The sequence below is a fragment of the Telmatherina bonti genome, assembly GCF_933228915.1.
Source record: "Telmatherina bonti genome assembly, chromosome: 7".
Lineage (NCBI taxonomy): Eukaryota > Metazoa > Chordata > Actinopteri > Atheriniformes > Telmatherinidae > Telmatherina > Telmatherina bonti.
The window spans coordinates 32,658,095-32,676,073 of NC_136625.1; the positions used below are offsets into that span (position 1 = coordinate 32,658,095).

At 40.5% G+C, this 17,979-nt stretch overlaps 1 protein-coding gene across 2 annotated transcripts; it reads left to right on the forward strand.

Annotated features, from left to right (window-relative positions):
* Window positions 1-1,573: 1,573 nt before the first annotated feature.
* On the forward strand, window positions 1,574-10,526 carry LOC306758699 (protein zyg-11 homolog). 2 transcript variants are annotated; one of them, XM_079244072.1, is made up of 14 exons: window positions 1,574-1,724; window positions 2,749-2,914; window positions 3,145-3,935; window positions 4,132-4,272; window positions 6,511-6,687; window positions 6,810-6,874; window positions 7,839-7,938; window positions 8,154-8,204; window positions 8,432-8,593; window positions 8,690-8,737; window positions 8,842-9,042; window positions 9,135-9,187; window positions 9,612-9,709; window positions 9,954-10,526. In XM_079244072.1, exons 1-14 carry the CDS (start codon window positions 1,722-1,724, stop codon window positions 10,121-10,123), a joined length of 2,226 nt encoding a protein of 741 aa, XP_079100198.1. In that variant the 5' UTR covers window positions 1,574-1,721; the 3' UTR covers window positions 10,124-10,526. The 2 variants fall into 2 exon arrangements, with proteins under 2 accessions (XP_079100198.1, XP_079100199.1); XM_079244073.1 differs by having other exon boundaries at window positions 8,435-8,593.
* The last annotated feature ends 7,453 nt before the right edge of the window (window positions 10,527-17,979 follow it).

Genomic DNA, 17,979 nt, shown 5'->3' on the forward strand with positions numbered 1-17,979 from the left:
TGTGAGCCCCTCCTTGTGGCTAAACCACTTCACTACCTAATTTCACCTTTACAGAAACCCTTCCTTTGAGATCAATTTCAGATGAGCTTCAGTGTAGATATATCTTTAGATCGGTGTCCTGCAGGATTTCCAACTGCTGGAACACACCTGACTTAGACTCAGACAAGCTCTGCACCTGTCATCTAAATACACATTGATTTGAATCAGGTGTTTTGTAGTGGGGACTCTTGGAAAGCTTGTGAGACACTGGCCCTCAAGGACCAGGATTGAGGATCCCTGGTCCAAAGCCCTGGTCCTGAATAATTGTCACGGATATGTCACTTTTTCAGCAATGAGCTCTTTGGGGTTCATCCGGTTGGTGCAAATTAGCATTTTATGTCTGTCAAACTGTGCTGTCTTTAGCATTTTGTTATTACAACAAGAAACAGAAACAAACTTCTACTTGTGTTTTTGCAACAGGTTTAAGTGTTGCCAGATCTAATGACTGAAGTAGGCAACCAGGTTGAGGAATACCAGGCCCATACTGAAAACAAGCAAGCTATCTGTACGAAGGGGAAAAAAACTTATCAGTTTTACTGGTAAATATTTCAAAAACTTGAAACTTGATTTTTGTTGGGGGTTTTTTTTCTCTGACCAAATCAAAATTTTGATCTTAACATTAATTTTAAACAAAATAAAGTCAGATAATTTTCACTTCTTGGCATCCTGATGAAACTAGTCAAAAGTCCTATAGCAGCACTGTTTTGTTTGTCAAAGTCCTGATAAAAGAAACAAAATAATTTTAATGAAGTAATAATCAATTCTTATGTAATTAATTATTTGCCTAATATCTATTCTGAACGCTTACAAATACTTTTTAGTGGCTTTGGAAAGAATATAAGCTCAAAGAAGTTATTTGTGATAAAGCACTTTGTGTTGTACTTTTGTTGTATGAAAAGAGCTATATAAATAAAGTTTGATTTTATTTGATTTGAAAACTGGCAACACAGCAAAGTGCCAAAAGATCATTTAAAAACTGTTCTTTGCTAAGTTATCTGTCATGTGTGGGACACAGTGGCTCCACACTGAGTTTGGGGCTTAATCCTAGAATAATTACTGTAGGCTGTTTAACAAACAAATAAACAAACAAACAAAAACAAGAGGAAAAAAACTAATTTTCGACTGAAAACAGAAAAAAATACCAGAAAAGCCCTCGGAGAACGCAAACCCCCACCAAGCACAATGTTAAGGAATCCTTTAAAATATTCCTGAATCCAAACGGGGATGCGGATCACCGCCAAAATTTAATTACTTCTTCCTTTTCACATTTCCAACGACTCCTGAAATGTCATTAAAATCTGTGCATAACATTTTGAGTTATCCTGAACAGAAACAAACAGATAAACAGTAAAAAGCAGAAGCTCCTTGGTGGAGGTGATGAATTAACGGGAGACTTATCAAAGGTTAACAAGCGAGACTGTCAACGGCCGTGAGTGACGTCACGCAAACTGTCCAATGGCACGCGTCGCAGTGACGGTTGCAACTCGCGCGAGCTCCGGCAGCGACTCTCATCAAAGCACAGGAGCAGCCTTAATGTTTTCCGTCCTCTCAGAGCCAGCAAATTGATATATTAATCTAACAAACATGATGCCTCTTTGTTTAAAAAGTCACTGAACGACGCGCCTCTGTTGTTTTTTTGTTTTGTTTTTCTAAAACTATTTTTTCTACCTTTTTTTTCCAGCATGGTGAGTCTGCCCCATAGACGGTCTATGGTCTGACCCCCCCCCCCCCCCACCTTCCACCTTTCCCAGCAAATGTTGCTAATGCTTTATTTTCGTGCTTATTGTCTTACAAGCGTCTACTTGTGTTGCAAGCCACAGGACCATTTGTTTTTGTCCACTTTGCCCTACAGAGACCGCGTGGATTAGGTGATTTAAACGGGCTTTAGTGGGTGCTGTGGATAAAATTAGACTTCTGCAGTGTCAGAGATCCTGTGTCACTGAGGATCTGATCTGTTGAGCCCTGAGCAAAAAGTCTGAAAGAACACTGTCTGACTAAATGTAGACCTTTAAAATTAACTTTTGCATTGATTTTTAAACCAAATTACTCAAATAAATAAACAACTAAATGTTGTTTCTCTAGTAAAGATGACTTGAGCTGATTTAATATGTTTATATTCCCAGTCAGAGGCGCTATATAGGGGTAAAAGTTAGGAAGATACTAAGGGCCCCATGACTTGATAGGGCCCCAAAAAGATGTATATAAGAAAATCATTAAATCTTTATTAAAAATAATAAATGCTTTTTTCAAAGGTTGTGATAAAATAGTGCAAAAATATCAACGGATAAACTATTTATATTAAAATAACCTAGTTAGATGCATGCACTGTGATTAAACCCTTTATGGGGCACTCAAAGAAATAACTTAAAATTCGAAATTTTAACCTAAAATTTTCCTTCTGGTATGAACCAAGACCTCCATTCTGTTGTTACATTAACAAAAAAAATAAAAAAAAAAGTTACTTACCCCATAAAGGGTTAAACACAGCCTTAGATCTTTATTATTACCATGAAAAGCTATTTTTTATCAGCTTGAAGCAATTGAAGCAAAAACAAAAATCTAAGATTTGCGATCAAGTGGTAGGGTCTATGGCACTGTCTTTCGTAGGGCCCAAAATTCCTGGCGGCGCCCCTGTTCCCAGTATATAATGTGCAGTTATGCATCCAGTAGAACTTTACTCATCTGATTACCTGGTAATGTGTGCTGCAGGATGCTGACAGCCCCCAGGCACTCTGCGACCTCTGCCTGGCTCAGGTGTGCAGCAGTTTAGATGTTTTGTGCAGCCTTCGAGCAGACGGCTCCATGAGCCTCATCTGGTCCCCGCTCTTCCCACAGGAGATGGCCGATCAACTGCTCCATAAGATGGCAACTAAAGGTAGGAAAACTGAACACACTGCAGCTGCCAAGCAGGAGGTTTGCAGCTTGCCTTTAAAGAAATTCTTCTATGATCTGAAGTTAAATGTTCTTCATTTGCAAACAAAAGTTAAGATGATGATTTATGAGTTCACAGTACACTGCGAGGTTATAAATTTCAGTTTGTTGTAGTTTAAAATTATGCTTTTTTTTAATCCCACAACGTGTCTCTGTGTGTTTTCACCTCCCAAGGGATACTGAATGACACAACTGTGGGGATTTTCCGAAACTGCGAAGAGCTCCGCTTGCGTAGAGCCTCCATCCGCTGCTGTCCGGTGTCGGCGGAGGCTTTCCGCTTGGCTATCTGCCCTCACCGGCTCCTGGAATTAGATGTCTCCTGGGTTTCTGGGGGTTTGACTGGTGCTGATGTCATCTCAGGTCTGGCCTCCAGCCCAGAGTGTCGGACTAGCCTGCAGAGGTTTTCCCTCAATGGTTTACGTCTGGACTGGGGATCTCTGGAAGATCCGCACGTTGGCTTCAGCTCCCTGCAGGGCCTCAGGACGCTCCATCTTGCCAACACAGACCTGACAGATATTATCCTTGAGGATGTTTGTTCTCTCCCTCACCTGGAGACTCTGGACATCTCCTGCAGCACTGTTTCAAAGCTCACTGCCCTCCTTGAGTGCAAAACCCGCCTGAGATCATTAATCGCCCACCGACTGCCACAACTGGACATGTCTCCTGCCAGGTTGTTTTTTGTCTTTAGCCAGCTTAACGCTCTCAGGCATTTGGACTTTTCAGATGACCACTTTGCCGTCGATGACAGTGACGGAAGTGATGGAGACGAGACACTGAGGCAGCTTCTGGAGGGGAGTCCTCAGATCCTACCTTCGCTTGTTTCTCTGGACATATCAGGGAGGAAGAGAATCAGTGAAGCTGCAATCAGAGCGTTTGTGGAGTCAAGGAGTGGACTCATTTTTCTGGGCCTACTAGCCACTGGCCTCAGCTCCTGTCAAGTCCTTTCTTCACAGAAAAACCTAAAAGTAAGCAACTCTAATGGCATCAAGCATATCGGAGAGATCAGAGAATCATCCAGAGTGACATTTGAGCTTGATTTAGGCATAAGTTTCTCATTTATTTCTGACCTAAGGCTGCGTTTGTATGCTCACTGAATATGCCCACTGTATTTCCTGTTTCTCTAATTCTGCTGTGCGTGTGTGTGCGTGTGTGTATGTTCAGGTAACCGGAGAGGCTAATGATAACCAGGTCTGTGAGGCACTCAGAAGGTACAGAGAGCGGGAGTGTTTCGTACGAGAGGCCCTCGTGCATCTCTACAGTCTAACCACTGACGCTGACAAACCACAGCCAGACATGCTGAAGGTGTTGTGGCCTCAGTCTCTAACTGACTGCATTTTTCTTCTAGCCCAGCACTTATGAATCACTGTGAAGGGCCCATTAGTTTCATTTAGCAGAAACATATGAATACAAGTGAGCTTTCAGGGAAAAAAATGCTAAAACAATTAAGGTTTTTAGCCGTGAAATATATAGAAATTTTACTTTTTTTTTTTTAATTTACCATTAAAATCAGTGTGGCACTATTCTTAGTTACAGTTCCATAGTGAGTTATACCATGCATCTTTCATTACTGATGGGTAAAAAAGAAGTAAGTGAAGTGATGTACTGAACCATAAGTGAAAACCATAGACCGTATATGAAAGATGAACGGAGCCTCCGGCGGATAGGTCAGGTTTACCTTCATGACAACTGTGGGGGGAGTGAATTTTTTTCTAACTCGCCCATTTAAAAGTAATTTTATCTTGAAATTAGGCATATTTAGGGGTGTGTCCTTTTGATTGACATGTACCCGATCTCCCACTTCAAGTAAGAAGAACTTAGAACAACCGCGGTTTTTAGCTGGTTAACAACGTGACTTAGCTTTAGCCCGCTTACCTCTGTTAGCTGGTTAGCTCCTGTTATCCCCATGTTAGCTCAGTTAGCTCCACGTTAGCTCGGTTAGCTCTTAGCTACAGAAAGCTACAGTTTGCTCGATGTTAATCATCCACCGTGACGCTCACAGCGCCCCTCTCAGCTCCACCTCTTTGCCCATATTTGTATTTTCCGGGCGAAACGATGCACATGCCCCTGCCAAGATGGCGATGATAGGAACCGCCCACCGAGATTCAATTCAGCTTGTCAGAAACCTATGGGTGACGTCACGGAGGCTCCGTCCATCTTTTCATATACAGTCTATGGTGAAAATAGAAGATATGATCCAACTATCTAAACTGTTTTTACAGTTTAAACAAACTTGGAAGTCAAATCTTCAACATAGTTTCAACTCTCTTAGATAAGCTTCTTTGTCATTTCTTTAAGTCGTCTTCAGAAATAGTCCTCCAGGCTCGAAGGGATTTCCGAAGCTTAAAAAAACTCTTGTTCAGTTCTCTGTCAAGATGATCTCACACTGCTTCAATAATGTTGACGTCTGGCCTCCATCAGACCTGTTGCCACTCATTTTCTCTCTAGTTCTTTGGCATACCTCAGTCCTGTTTCACTCTTCCATGGTGATAAGTCCTGACAAGCCTTCAGTGAGGAGTAGATGGATCAACTGGGGGTCCTGATGCATCTGTAGTTAGGTTCGATGTCAAGCCCCACTATTAAACTTTGGCAGACTTTCTCACTGTTACATACAACAGCTAATTCAGCGTCTATCTTGTATCCTGTCTCTTACCTGAGCTTTCTCCAATCAGAAAAGTCAGTCTGATGTTAACTATTTCTTTAACTCATACTCTTTCCCTTACTTTCCTTGTTTTTGTCACTTCCTTCTTTAAAGTACTCTTGTGTTTCTTGCTGAAAGCTCATGTTCAAAACTGCCAGTGTGCTGATATTCAGGTGTTGGCATGTGATCCTGTGCTGTTAACCAAAATGATGCGGCAAAGCAGCATAACAAAAAAAGCTGGGAAAAAACTCAGTAAAGAAAGTTGCAAAGTGCAGTTTGTCAGCCTCGGGACACTGCAGGGCAACAATTGCTCCAAGAACGCATATGATAAATCACTAAGAACTATTAAAACGTAAAAAATCGAGAGTTTTAAGGTCATAAAGTAACCTTTAAGTATCAATTTCTGATACTTTTTTCATTTGCTGCAGATTTTATTTAAAAAATTTCCTTTATATAGTGCTGTATATACTTGCTTTCATTGATCTTGAATTGATCTGGGTGCAGATAATCAGTCTTTAAATCGTTGTTCACATACACAAATTACAGCATACCCACTTTTTCCTCTTCAGGAGGACGTGCTGACCTTTAAAAGAATGAAATGCTTTAATATTACATGCATCTGTAAGCAGTTTGAGCTTATTTTCAACATACGACGCAGCTGCGGTTCAAACGTCCCATGGTCTGATGTGTTAATTACGGCACTTAGTAGTGATCTGAGATGGGAGGAGGTGGTAAGACATCTCCAGCCTTAGAGATTGATGCTGTAATCCAGCTGCACAGCTGGTTTGGTGTCTAGTTTTCAGCTACGGAAACGTTCCATTTAAAAATGTGGACTGTATCCAAGCTGACAATTTCAAATGAAGACACATGTAATAATGTCATGGACATGTTATTTCCTTCAGCTGGTGGTGAGTGCAATGCAGAGCCACCCCAGCTCCTTGCACATCCATCTGGTGGCCACGGCGTGCGTGTTCAATCTGACCACTCAGGACCTGGCGGAGGCCATGCCTGTCAGTCTGATCAGCTCCACTGTCACCCAGCTGTTGCATGCCATGAAGACCTTCCCAAACCACCAGCAGGTCAGTGGTTCCGCTCACTGTCTCAGATCCATCATATTTCATGTTAAGCAGCTTAGCACTCAGTGGGAAGCATCATAATAATGATGAGTTTAATTATTAACAAATTATCTCCGTCTTTCCAGGTGCAAAAGAACTGTCTGCTGGCACTCTGCAGTGACTACATCCTGCAAGAAGTTCCTTTTGACAAGTTAGTTCATTTTTCCACAGTTAAACCAGTTAAACTGGTGCTGGGAGAAATACTTTTATGCAGCTAGAAAACATAAGTTTAGTAACTTGTATCTCCAGGTTTGTAACTTGTAAACATGTTTTATGACTCATCTCTACATTAAAATTGTAACAACAAGAACATCAAATCTATAAGAACAAATTCTGGAAGTCAGAAAATGAAGCCAGCGAGCTGCGTTGCTGCTAAAACGATTTTTACCCATCCAGTCTTGGTGGCCTGTTTATGCTGTGTGTTTCCTCCCTTGCTGTTTGCTTCATGCTTGCTGCCACTGCTGCTGTTGCCACGATTACCGCATGTTGTCCGCTTTTGTTTTGAGCCTCTCCGCCACTCCAGCGTCCAGTTAAAAGAGAAATAACTGTTCGGCATTCACACCGGTATTTCATTGATTAAAAAACATGCTTCCAAGAGGATTTATGCTTGATAAAGTTTTTATTCATCAACCATAAGTCCTTTAAGATACAAACCAATTTTACAATTCAATTTAATCAATCTTTATTTGTATAACACAACTTTACGACAATGTCACAAAGTCGTCTTCGGGGGACTTTACAGACACATCATTTCAAGCCAGTTCATAAGAAATAACCCAGTTAAACCAACAGATTGCTTAAAATCTTGACTTGATCCAATCCCCATCCTGAGCTGCATTAGGCGACGGTGAAAAGGAAAAAAAAAATCCTTTTAACAGGAAGAAAAACCCGACTCAGCAGAACACTTGTAAAACTGACTAATATTTTAAGAGTACTGATTTGTACATGTACTTTTAAATCTGGAGATACAAGTAGAAAACTTCTGTACCTATCCTGGTGTCATGTATTTTCTCTCCCATGTTTCAGTGGAAATCTGATCTCCCCAAAGTTACGTCTGTGCATTACTGCCTTACATTTTACCGCCTTGTGTTCCCCATGCTGTCCCCATGATTCAGGTATTTAGCCGCCATGCTGGTTATTAACTGGCTGAGCAGCCACGAGGATCCGACCCTCCAGAGGATGGCGGTGGCTGTCATCTCCATTCTAGTGGCAAAGGTTAGGACTCTTCTCACTTACTGTGCATTAGTAAAATAGTACGGCCTCTCATAGTCCCACCTACTGAAAGCTAATGCAACTCTGTCACACTTATTTCTAAAGCCAGCTCAATGCTACTGTTAAGTCCAGATAAATGTGAACAATTTCCCTGTAAAGCGATGAAACAAAGAGAAATGTGTCAAATGAAAAGCTCATCAGTTTGTTTTTATGCACAGTTGTCCACAGAGGAGACAGCAAAGCTCAGCAAGGACGTCTTTTTCATGAAGGTAGATGAACATCCTCTTGTGTGTTTCTCCAAATTAGCTTTGAATAAACATCGATGTGTCTGTAGTTACCTGTGTCTTTCACCCACCTGCATGTTGTCAGTGGGACTCTTATTACAACCCGCTCTCTTTATCTCACTTTACTGCTTCTCATTTATTCAGTCAACTCTTTTTGTTAGCTTGTTTTAGCTCATTTTTCCTCATTTCTTACTGTTGTCTCCGTCTAACAGCAGCTGCTGGCTATCGTGCAGCAGAAAGCCATGATGGGAGTTGTGGACTCCACTCTGAAGTTTGCTCTCAGTGCTCTGTGGAACCTGACAGATGAGATGCCCACAGCAGCCCGCAACTTCATCGAGTGCCAGGGCTTGGAGCTGTACGAGGAAGTTCTGGAGGTTGGGAAGGAAAGAAAAATACACTGACAGATGTATTAATACAGAAATACGACCTCATAAAGTGACCTAAACCGTTTTCTTTTTTTGCATTTGCAGTCGTACTACAATGAACCCTCTATTCAGCAGAAAGTTCTCGGCCTTTTGGTGAGTGCAGTGTACGTGGACGTGGTGTTCATGATTTGAAAAGTGTTTTAAATTTTGATTATGTGGGAAAAAAAACAACATAGACTTTTCTTCTTGTGCTGCAGAACAACATAGCAGAGGTGGAGGAGTTGCAAGCTGAAATGATGGATGAGGACCTGATGGAGCACATCCTCAGTCTCCTGCAGGACTCCCAGGTGGAGGTGGGAGTCCGGTACTTTGCAGGAGGGATTCTGGCACAGCTCGCCTCCAGGGCAGAGGCCTGGACTCTGGACGATGAGCTGCTCACCACTGTGCTGAAGCAGCTGGTTAGTGTTTTGACTGCTAATGATATTATAATAGACTATAAAATCCACCTCCTGCTCCTTCAAATGTGCTTTGTGTGTTTTTGTCTTTGCAGCATGAGTCCATAATAACATGGAGCCATCTCGAGAGAGAAATGGTTTCTTACCGGTGAGAGGAAGAGTTGTGTGTAATGCTTTTGCTCATTCTGTCTGGCTTTAAATGCCAACTACATGTTGCATAACCTTTTATTAAATGTATCACATCAATTATTTATCCTGCGGTCTCTCCAGGGCTCTTACGTAACAATTTTCACAGCTTGTGCTGATTTAATACATCTGATAAAGGCATATTTTAAAACACCACATACACGTAATGCCACTTTTCATTTGTTTCGTCTGTTGAAGAGCGAAAGAGTCGTACCATGATCGCAAGGGAAGGACTATATTCACTTGTTTTCTGTGTGGAATAATTACATTGATGTTGTAGAAAATGGCCATTTGGTGCAAAGGAGAGGTCCTGAATGTAAATTTGCACTTCTTTCTTCATTAAATGCTTTGTTGTCTCATTTGTTTTTGTGAATCTGTCATTCCAGGTCATTCCGTCCATTTTGCCCCTTGCTTCAGCCTCGCCAGCCTTCAGGAGTGCAGCTGTGGGCGGTATGGGCTATACATCTGGTCTGCAGTCAAAACAGTAAGACATGCAAACAACACACTGGAGACCTCGGTGTGGCTGATAAGTGGATCTGCAGCTTGCCTTTCACGTCAGCCTAAAACCGTTTTCATGTAAACCAGCAGACTACAACCCTCTTCTATACATTTTTAATGCATTCATGCACATTAATGTTGCATAGCTTCACCGGGCCTGGTCCTCATCTGGTATGTTAGCACTGAACCCATGTGTGGGATTCTCACTTTATCTCTTTTCCATCCTCCAGCTTCACATTACAGCAGCTTGCTGGAGAAGGAGGGTCTGACTGAACTCCTGAAAGCTTTGGCTGCACATCCCGACACACACAGCGACATTCAGAGACTATCAGGCAGCATCCTGTTGATGGTAGAGGAGCACCAGAGTCACTCAGGAGCGACGGAGCCTCGTAAATCTTGACAAAAGTCTTGAGGAGTTGATTTTATTTATTTATTTTTAAGCTGCTTGTTAAACGTGCTAAACATACGGCTGCAAACGAGGCAGGTGCAGCAGAAAAATGCAGACATTTTGAATGAATGTTTAATAGACTAAGTTATGTACTATGTACAGAGTATTGTGTATGAGTGTAATGTGGCAGTTTAGCTCCAAAACCAAGATTGTTCCTGATAAGCAGTTGTTTGTGAAGCCGAAGTTGTTTAGAACACATGTAAATTCCAACATCTGCCACTAGAGGGCACTTTAGTATTGTAGCTTTGGGGCTGGTAAGTCCTGAATGTCTCTGTAAATTATTTAGCCATTAAACATATAGACTCAGAACCATATGCAATTAGAGGGAACTCAGTATAAAGCTGGGAAATAAGTACACCCTCCTCTCTTTTCTCTCCTCTCCTACATTCACACGCCCCCCCCCCCCCCCCCCCCCCCCCCCTCCTCTCTGGTATCCTAGATGCAGAATTCATTATATTTTATGTAATGCAGCTGGAAGACAGAACTGCTCCAGAGTGTCTATTATAAGTAGGGTCTATTTATAATTCCTTTTGAAAAGTGGATTAACAAGCTGGCATGAATATTTGAGTTGCACCACCATCTTTAACTTTTAAGTTTCAAATCCTTTTGCTTTCCTTTTTTTTTTTTTTTTTTTTTTTTTTGTCAAATCCCTTGGAGGAATTTCAAAGAGGGTCTAGGAAATAGATTACTTCTTGTCATGCTTGTGATTCAAGTTCATAATTTTCCTCACATAGTCATAAAGAGCTGCAGAAAGGGTCAGCAGTTAACATCGGCTAACCCACCACACAGTGGACTAACCCTGGCGGTCCTCTTGAGTTATAGGTCAAGTACCCTGTAGGAAACACGGCGTACTGTTACCTAGAGAAGTGTGGGAAAGAAGCTCTGTTTTACATGAGCCCTGCATGCAACATGGTGATGTAGCATGTGTACTTTTGCCGTGTTTAAATAAACATGCCATTACCATAAATATTGTATGGGAACTTTACACTGATATGTCCTGGAGACATGGAAAAGACGGCATTTGATCTGGGTTTTGTGCACTGTGTTAATCTGGTTTTAAGTTTCTACATTTGGGTCAGCGAACTGATCAATACTGAAGTGACACATGAGATGGAGGCATTGTCAAGAGGACAACAGAAGTAACCTAAAGAGGAAAGAATAGGGACAGTTCAATATTTGAGGGTGTGTTTAGCCTTCAAGACATGAAGAGATGAGGAAAAGTAAGTAAGCCAAAACAGTAAAACCAGTTGGTATTTCTCCAGTTGGAGTTTGGTGTTTTAATCTCCAGGCCTTTGTTACATTAAACTGGAAATAAAATGAGGTATGTATACACTGACTGGCAACTTTATTAGGTACACCTGGTTAGGACAGGATTAGACCCTACTGAACCTCAAGAACCATCTTAATTCTTGGTGTCAAAGATTCAACAATGTGTTAGAAACATTCCTAAGAGGTTTTACTGCTTATTGACACAATAGCGTCACAGTTTTTGCACATCATGATGAGAATCCCCTGTTGCACCACATCCCAAAGCTGCTCTGTTGGATGTAGATCTGGTGACTGTGGAGGCCGTTGGAGGACAGTGAACTCATCGTCATGGTGGAGATGATGTGAGCTTTGATACATGGTGCATCATCCTGCTGGAAGTTTCCATCAGAAGATGCTACACTGTGCTCATAAAGGGATGGACAGGGTCAGCAGTGACACTCAGGTGTGCTGTGGTGGTTAAAATAATGCTCATTTGTTACTAAAGGTGTTGATAAAATACTTCCCAAAGCATCACACCAACACCAGTGTGAACTGTTTATAAAAAGAAGGATGAAACCATGTTTTCATTATGTTTCCACTAAATTATGATCTTGTAATCTGGCAAGAAAGTTTTGTTCATCTTCTATTGTCCTGTTTTGGTGAGTCTGTGTGAGTTTTAGCCTCAGTTTCCTGTTCTTACCTGCCAGGAGTGGCACCAAGGCCGGATTATCCAATGGGCATGATGGGCCCACGCCCACTTGAGGCCCATTTGGGGACTAGTGGGGCCCACATAGGGCATACACCAGGAGTTTGGACATGAAACTAAAAGTACATAAAAGCCAGATAGTTACACCACAGTGTCTAGTGTATTTCTGTTGGTACCACTGTCAGAGAGATGTTAGAAAGGTCGTTGTACACTTTATCATTCACAATTTTCACAATGTTGTGCTGGGAAGTGCATTTTTGCACTTGTAATCTGGCCCTGAGTGGCATTCGATGTGGTCTTCTGCTGTTGTAGACCATCTACTACAAGGTTGGACATGTTTGTAAAAAGATGCTATTTACATGCCATGGTTAGCACTTGCTGTTACCTTTGTATTACTAAATCCTCTTTCTTCGTCATTTTGATGCTCAGTTTGAACTTCAGCAAGTCGACTTCACCTTGTGACTAAATGCATTGAGTTACTGCCATGTGATCATCTGCTTAAATATTTGTGTGTTAATAAGCTATTGATCAGGTGTCCCTGACAAAGTGACCAATGTCGAGTTCACATACTGGATATTGAATAATAATAAATGGTAAACAAGGTTTAAACTCACTATATGAGTGCTGATCATTTTACCTTTGAGTGCAGTTGGGTGGACAAAGAAACAAACTGTGAAACATGCATTCATTCATTCGTTCGTTATCCTAACCGCTTAGTCCGATGAAGGGTTGCAGGGAAGCTGGAGCCTTTCCCAGCTGTCATTTGGGCGAAAGGCGGGGTACACCATGGACAGCTCGCCAGTCCATCGCAGGGCCAAATTGTGAAACAACACAGTAAAACTCGCCTCATTGGTGCTTCTCTGTTTTCCCATCATATTAAACCCATCACATAATGGATAATCTGGTGAAACTGGGGGGAGTCGTATCAGTGTGGTACTGACAAACTGCATAATCCCATAATAATGCCAAACTACTCTGTTAGACAAGGACTGGAAAAGTGCTAAAAATAAAGATGGTTATATGGAAAGTGACAGGTGCAAAAATAACCCTAATGACTAGCAATAGAAAAAGAGAGAAGTGGTAAATAAACTAAAGGAGGGATAAAGAGAAACATGCTGGAGATAAGAGGAATAGGGTGAGTCAAAGGAAGCTGAAAGCCCCTGTCATGCTGCACAACTGTTATTGCAGAAATACCACAGACCAACTTGCAGATTCCCTGTCTCAGTTTGAAATATCATTGTGCTGCTTTTTGAGTTGGAGCTTAGTGTGAATGAGCATCTCGTTATCTCACTTGTGCAGCCAGCTCTATGGGATTAAAACAACTGTGAACTGGTCTGGGTTTCCAGATACACTAATGTAAATGGCACGAATCTCCAGCTATAAATGCAGGGGTGTGTGTGTGTGTGTGTTTGCACGCAGGAGTTCCTGCAGTGCACATGTGTGTGTCAGTTTTTTTTTATTTGCATAGTTATTTGGAGGCTAATTAGGCACCGGCTAACCTAAACAGCAAAAGATGGAAAAAAAGACACATTCAAAGAGCAAAAGAGCAGGAGGAGAAACAGAGAGACAAGGAAAAAAAAAAGGAAAGAACACTTCTTCGGGCACTGTTATGCACAAAAGGACACACCATCTCTTCTTAAATGACCTTTTATTGCTGGGGAAGGATACAGAGATGGCAGGCCCCTGAGCCTGTGTGCAGATATGTTACAACAGACTATCTTCCCTTCTGCCTCATGCAGGGATTTATTCTTTACCATCAATCAATAGCTGTGTTATATCCAGTTTAATAGGAGAACATACAGTATGTAATAGAAAGAGTGATTTCAGTTGCAGTAAACAAATATCTGATGGTAATGCAGAGTGATTATAGTGCAGAGAAATACACAGAAATCTGAACAAATTAAAATCTTTGTGCTATAAAAACCTGCCTTTGTGCTCATTTCTCTCACTCTTCTGTTGCATTCACATACTTGGAAACAAAACTTATGATAAATTAGGCTATTCAGGTTAATGAGGGTTGAAAACAAAACATTACACACTTACAGTTTACACAAGTAAGCAGACAGTAAGCCATAAATTCACTTCAGTATGATGTAAGGTTTATAGTTCTAGTGTAAGTAATGTCTCAGTTGGCTGTGGCTGTATGGGAGGGTGCAGTCAGTCGTAATTTTGTGCTGTCATCCATATGAGGTAGAGATTAATGATGAAATTTCTATGAAATAATTGAAACTGACAAACCCAGTTTCCAAGCAGCAGTCGCTGGAATGTATCCCTCATCTCTAATTTTGGTGTACGTCAGTCCACTGCTTCACTAATGGATGCTTTTTCCTGTTCACTGTATCTGTGTGTATGTGTGTTTTTATGTCATGGTGGACTAGAAATTGGCAGGCCATCCAATAATGAAGATCTCCTCTAGACATGAGGATCAAATATTTCTCTCTCTATTGCCTCAAAAGGGTTAAGACTTGGTTTTAGGGTTTCGATTTAGAGTAATGGTTAGGCAAGCATGATCTGCTATGATTAAAGCCAGGGGTTATTGGCTGTGTTGTGTCAATCAAGTGTCCCCATAGGAACATATAAAACAAATGTGTGTTTGTGAGCATGTTTATAAGTATATGTGTCAGCAGGCTATTATGGTCGGTTAGAGCCACTCTTACTTGATGTCACATCTCCCATCTGCAGGCATTTTACAGTGGCCAGTCTGCCTTCAGCTGAGTGGATGCACACAATGGAGCAAACATATGAGTTGTAACACCCACAGGCAGGAAATAAGCCTCCGAATCCAATAGCTGTTTGCAATTTCTCATCCAATCACTGAACTGGCTCATAACCACAGCTGTGCTACTGATGTGACCATTGCCAGCAGAATTATTTCTGTCCTGGAGTGCATCCGACCCACAAATCCACTATATAAACATATATTTTCTCAACATTTGTCATGTCTGAGCGACCATTTTGAACATATTTGGCGATAAATAAATTTGCTTTGTATTGTAAAGTTTGATGATAAGATTGTTCTCAATAATATTTGTATGTCAAACATAAATATTCATGTTTTTAGCCAAATAACTTCCAATGGACAGGTTTTCATGCAACATAACAGAGATCTATGCACATCCAGAGGCCAGAAAGCAACCCATTTTATGTGGTAGAAGCAAGACCCTAAACAGAGATGACAAGATATTTAACTTTGCAAATTGCCTTGTAAAGGGATTCCCAGATCAAGCCCTTAAGGCCCACTGTCAATGATTCCCTGCTGCAACACATCTGACTCAAATTAATGGGTCAATAGCAAACTGGTTCAGAGCTTGTCAGACATCCATTTAATTTGATCTAATACCTGCAGGATGGTGGGCCTCAAGGAGCTGGGTTGGGAATTACTTGGTGAGGATAGATGTTCATTTTCTGAATCTCAAGGGGATCCCAACCAAGATTGAGGATCCAGACCAGTAAGTGTAGACTCCTGTATACTTACATCCAGATATACATTTTTTAAGCATTTAGGTCTCTGCAGTGCTCACTTTTGTGTTTTAAAATATAAAACTCTGATCCCATAAGACTCACGATGAAGACTCAAGACTCATTGCTGTTATTGATGGCATTGATAACTTAAAACTTTCATTTTACATTAATAAGTTCACCATAGACTGCTTGATACTTCGTTATTTGTAGAGTTACTCTAAAATCACTTTAGTTCTTGCTATTTTATTCCCTTCCTTGTATGTATAACTATATTTTTAGGCAAGATACTCAACTATAACCTTTTTTCTTTTCACAGTTTAAAGCACAGATAATTTAAAAAGTGCTGTCAGGAATTCTTATTAAAAAAAAAAAAAAAACCACACAATTATTTTAAAAATCTGAGTAAAACTTGATTGATTTTCAAATGTTAAATTGTTAGAAGATTAGGCAGATTTTAGTTTTCCTCCAACTAAATTAGGTCAACAGTTTTTGGCCAAGCTGGGTTAGGTGTTAGCCTTTTAACCTGATGGACTGTTTCATGTAGCTTCATATTTAGCATGAAGGCATTGGAATAGCATAATTGTTTAATTTTCAAGACAGCAGAAAAACACAGTTTCTAAAAGATAGACAGAAATGTAAAACTACAACTTTGATTCTACAATATATGTTGAATTGGTAGTTTCAGATGTACTTTTGTCAATTTGTTTTTTCTTTGACTGAGCTAGGTTAGCTGTTAGCTTATAAACTAAACTCTGCAAAGCCTGTCACCTTTAGCATCCTAATTAGCATTAATATATGGGAATTATTGTCTCCAACTTTCGAAAATACTTGAAAATGTAGTTCTAGATGTTTCATACTACAACTCACTGATTTTATACATGTTAAATAAAAACGTTTATGTTTTGTTGGGGTGGTTTAATTTTTCTTTCAATGGAGGGTGTTAACTGTTAGCTCTACATTTTCATGCTACTACATGCTAATGGGCCTCTTGCTGTCACTTCATATTTAGCATAATAGCTTGTAAGTACCATAATGTTTTTTTCTCCCATTTTCACAAAAAAATTAAATAATCACAATTACTAAACATTTTAGATTGAAATGTTTTAGGGTGCGGGATGATGGAGTTTTGGTTAAAACTGCGAGAGTCTCTAGGCTTTTACACCATTTTCTATCCAGAGGTGATTCATGTTGGAGGCTGAACACATGCTTTTGTCTCTGTCTGTTTTAGGCACATTTGTGCATGTGCCTAAATATGGGGAGAGTGTGGGGGAGTTAAAAGTGCAGAATGCTGAAATTCAGTTCATCCACTTAATGTAACTATTACTGAAATTCAGCCCTTGCTGTGAATTATCACTCACTGAGTAAAAATAGTGAGTACAAGCAGGGGTTCATTTTATGTAACAGCAGTATGCAGGAGCAGCAACTGTGTACATCCTTCTTTAAAAAAAAAAGAAATTTGGGTAATCCCTGTCATTCCATATGTGTCACCATGCTGGCATGAATTAGGGCAACCAGCTTTCCTATTTCCAGCCTGCACCCTCACCCTCGCCTCCAGCATCATAATTAGTGTGCTTGTCAGAATCTAATATCCACATCTCAGATGAACATCTCTGAATATGATGTATAATTCTTCAGATACACATGAGAGTTTATAACACAGACCTTTGTAGACATGAACATTATGCAGTGCATTTTCTATATACTTAGGGGACCCATGCAAAAATGCAAAAAAACGAAACCCTTAAGAAGGAATCAGCAACGGAGGTTATAATGTCATCAAACATCTCAACATACTCCTCGCAAATGCAACACGCAGACGCATGCTTGACGTTTTTGGAATACAGTTATGTATGCTGTGCCATTGTGTACATGCATAGTTATACAAACTGGTATGAGTCAGGTTCACCTCTTTATATAAGGAGGAAAAGCAGGCAAAAATATAAATTACTGATTCCTGAGTGTTTATTCTTTGAGCTTCATGACAAATATCTGCCTTCTTTTTCAAACAATGCTTCAGTTTTCACATTTGCTAAAGCAAAATCATCACTGCAGCCTTTTTTACAGCAAACACATAACTTCCTTACTAATTACGCATACTTTTTAATGCGAGTCACTCAGCCATGAACAGCATGTTTATGCTTTATTGTTATTAATCTATTTAATGAGATAAAGTATCTTTGTATTTTGTTCTTTTCAGATCACTCTTAATGAAATGCACTTTTAAGTGCCAGTGAAAGTGCAAAGAGAGGTTTCTCTTTGTTCTCTTGGATTAAAGAGAAAGGGAACAGACTGTGTGTGAAGAGTGCACTAACAACTATAGCTTCTCCACATTGTCAGCATATGGCCACCCAACAGCTGCCAAAGCTGAAGCTAATTATCCAGCTCTTCAGTA

Bases quoted from the DNA above. Each gene is read 5' to 3' on its own strand.
- LOC306758699 (XM_079244072.1), top strand. The intron at 4,273-6,510 runs GTGTTGTGGCCT...TATTTCCTTCAG, and splicing joins CACAGCCAGACATGCTGAAG to CTGGTGGTGAGTGCAATGCA. The intron at 9,188-9,611 runs GTGAGAGGAAGA...CTGTCATTCCAG, and splicing joins AGAGAAATGGTTTCTTACCG to GTCATTCCGTCCATTTTGCC.